At 58.0% G+C, this 3,467-nt stretch overlaps 1 protein-coding gene across 3 annotated transcripts in view; it reads left to right on the forward strand.

Moving 5' to 3' along the window:
* EMX2 (empty spiracles homeobox 2) overlaps positions 1–3,467 on the forward strand; it is a 7,203-nt gene that overhangs the window by 881 nt on the left and 2,855 nt on the right. The window contains exons 2-3 of one of the 3 annotated variants that reach the window (XM_057370304.1): positions 177–657; positions 2,773–2,957. In XM_057370304.1, the coding sequence (XP_057226287.1) occupies positions 267–657; positions 2,773–2,957 (576 nt within the window). In that variant the 5' untranslated portion in view covers positions 177–266. Of the gene's footprint in view, positions 1–6; positions 658–2,772; positions 2,958–3,467 lie in introns of those variants that run through there. The other 2 variants (XM_057370303.1, XM_057370305.1) reach the window with 2 other exon arrangements.

Raw genomic sequence — 3,467 nt, forward strand, 5'->3', positions numbered from 1 at the left:
GGGGGGGGGGGGGCGCGACCGCCTTTTCCTTGCAGGAGGGAAACTTCTCCCAGCAACTTTTTTGTGTGTGTGTGCGTGGTGCGTGTGTGTGTCTCCCTTTTGGGTACCGCTGGCTGCCGCTGCCTCCTTTTCCTCCAGCCCCTGTCTATTTATGTGTGTATCTATCCCTCCTCAAGTCACTCCCTGCTGCAAACTTCCCCGGATCGTCTCCCGCGCACCAGAGAGAGACGGGCAGAGATTGGGTCGGGGACTCTCGTCGCGGCAGCATGTTTCAGCCCACACCCAAGCGGTGTTTCACCATCGAGTCGCTGGTGGCCAAAGACAGCCCCTTGCCCGCGTCTCGCTCCGAGGATCCTATCCGGCCGGCGGCGCTCAGCTATGCCAATTCCAGCCCGATGAACCCTTTTCTCAACGGCTTCCACTCCACTGGCAGGGGGGTCTACTCCAACCCGGACTTGGTCTTTGCAGAGGCCGTCTCYCACCCGCCTAACCCGGCCGTGCCGGTCCATCCCGTGCCCCCTCCTCACGCCCTGGCCGCCCACCCGCTGCCTGCTTCGCACTCCACGCACCCGCTCTTCGCCTCGCAGCAAAGGGACCCCTCCACCTTCTACCCGTGGCTAATACACCGCTACCGGTATCTGGGCCACAGATTCCAAGGTACGTGCAACTTTTCTTCTCCTTCCGATCCACCCCTGCATCCTCCGGCGGCCCCGGCCGGTCCCCGCGGTGCGGATATCGAGGGTCGGCGGCTGGGCGGGCGGCCCCTGCCCGGAGCCGAGGGCTCGGCTCGGCTGGGCCCGGGGTCTTTTGTCCCTGTCTCCCCCTCCTCCAAACTTGGAAGAGCTGTCAGAGCCGAGGGGCTTGGGCTTGGTTTTTGTTTTGCTGCTTTCCCCGGTTTGTTTTGATTTTCCGGGAAGAGGGGGGCAAGCGGGAAGGCAAGGCCGGCTGGGACTTCGTCAGCTTTCTGCCCCTATTAAAAGCAGAAGAAAAGATGGATATTTTTTGTTTCGGTGTGTTAAAAACTAGAGAGGAGCCCCCGAAGGAAGCGGCTCCGCAGAGCGGGGAATGGAGGGAGAGGTGGTGAGGCTGAGGTTCCCCCGGGAAGGCGGCGATGCCCGCCGGGCTGCCGGGGCCGAGCGGCGGGGCCKCAGGAAGCCCCCGCCGCCGCCCCGAGTCCGGCCGCTGCTCTTGTTAGAAGGGAAGAAATGAAGCGAACCCCAGAGAAAGGAGGAGGGGAGAGTGTGTGGGGCATTAATCCCAGCGCCGGAGCAGCGCGGGGAGATGGGGCTGCCGAGGATAGCCRGGGAAGGGGCACGGAGGGCGATCCCGACCGTGCGGACAGCGAGGGGCTCCAAATGCCAAGCGATTAATAAAGCTGAAGGGAAATAACCGAATCCAATGGCGGACAATCAATAAAATCCCCCTTGTTTAACCCTTTGTAACCGGCAGCGTCTTCTCCGAAGAGTGAGCCGATTTTAATGGGTCCGGCTTCTGCCACTTTCATTATAGACCAACCGACAAACAAACAAAAAAAACCCCAGCTTCACTGGCAGGGAACCATCTGCTTTTTTTTTTTCCCTTGTATTTTTATTTATTAATTCGGAACGAGAACAAATCACCTGCATATTGCATTTTCCCCGGCCTTCCACAGCCGGGCCGCTGCAGCCAGTTGGGAAAGGAGCCACTCTCACCGAAGCCAGGCGGTCTGAGACACAAAATGGATTATTACCCTTTCAGAATAAAATTACAGGTTTCGCTCACTAAATTATTTGTCGCAGGCACCAGGCGATTGGTAACGAGGGATAGATGAAAGGCGGAAATGTCCTGGTGTTGAGCCACAGCCTGATTTCAAACACACCCTCCTCCTCCAACGATTTTTAATGCACTTTCGGAGAGAGCCCCTCSGTGCCTTTTCCACCTTGGAAGGACCAACCTGGAGAAGCGGCCCAGGGGCACCCCGGAGGGAAATGCCCACCGAAAAGCCCCGGCTCACCCACCCCCCACTCCAGCCCCCGCTCCGATRCAGGCCGGCAGCAATGGGATGGGATGGAATGGGATAGGATGCGATGGGATGGCCGCTCTGTGGCCTCCCCGGAGTTTGGTTCTTTATTTCCACAYCGGATCCCGCCGCCGCCGAGGCAGCGGGGAGGGTCAGTGGGCCGGGAACGGCAGTGCTGGGAGCCCCGCTGAGCGCAGCGCACCGGCAGAACGAAGGGAAGCGGCTGGAGAAAGGCTTCGGCCGAAGTTTTGGGCGAGGGAAGCCGAGACAGGCCGGGGGAGCAGGCTGGCGGCTCCCGGAGCCCGGTGGGCGGCCAGGCAGACTCGAGGGGCTCGGCCAGGGCGCCCTGAGAGCCCCTGCCCAGCTGGGCAGGACGAAAAAATGGAAATAATAAACAAACAGGGAAAGACGTGAGGCTCCGGTGGTCGAGGGGAAGGGGGGCAGCCGTGAGATGTAGCCGCAGACACTGCAGCCGGGCTCTGGCCAGTTCTTTTTTTTTTTTTTTTTYTTTTCTTTTCTGTAGTGCTTCCCAGGTTGCTTTAGCATTTTAATTTCTCCCAGTGCCATGGTCCCCATGCTTATTTATGCTTCACCTCCACCTATTAATCAAAGGAAAATTCAATTCAAAAAAGGCCCTGAAAAATGAAAAAGAAATTGTAGTTGGATTTATCCTGAAGGTGATGGTGGGAGACAAAAATTATTGTGCTAAAAAGTCCTGTCGAATGCTTTTGGGGAAGGTGTTCTACTAATCTCTGTTTCACCCTGTTTCCCAGGGAATGAAACCAGCCCGGAGAGCTTCCTATTGCACAATGCACTGGCCAGGAAACCCAAACGGATCCGTACAGCTTTCTCCCCATCCCAATTACTGAGACTGGAACATGCCTTTGAGAAGAACCATTATGTAGTAGGAGCGGAGAGAAAGCAGCTGGCACACAGCCTCAGCCTCACGGAAACTCAGGTAAGGGGCAAGCAGGGAATGGGCAGCAGGRAAAGCGAAAGTACCGGCATCTCCTWTGGAAAACCCACCCGGCCGGGCCGAKATTCGGGCAATGATAAATTCTAGGGGTGTTTAGGCCTCCAGTCCCGAACCGGTGGAGTGGAGAGAGTGATCTCCTCTCTCATAAGTGTTGTAAAATCCTCGCCCCGTTGGTTCTTTCGCCGCTCGTGCCGGGGGTCGCGGTGCCTCGGCCGGGCGCGGGAAGCCGCAGCTCTCGGGGTGCAATTTGGGGTCCCCCTGTTGGACCCCCGGCCCGAACGAGGAGAGAGCAGCGAGAGCTGCGATCTGCTGGTCAGGACGTTTTGTTGTGAGACTGGTCTGACCCTCGAGCAGGAGTTCGACGTTAGGGAAAAGCCACCAAAACAAATGCGGGAGCAGGGGCGAGAACCCCCACTTCGGACCCTAAAGCAGGAACAGTTTCTCGGATGAATTTTTGCTCGTTTCTAGCCGGCAGAGGGGATGTGAGGAGCC

The sequence above is a fragment of the Malurus melanocephalus genome, unplaced genomic scaffold (assembly GCF_030028575.1).
Source record: "Malurus melanocephalus ecotype Western Australia unplaced genomic scaffold, MMel_1.1 scaffold_122, whole genome shotgun sequence".
Lineage (NCBI taxonomy): Eukaryota > Metazoa > Chordata > Aves > Passeriformes > Maluridae > Malurus > Malurus melanocephalus.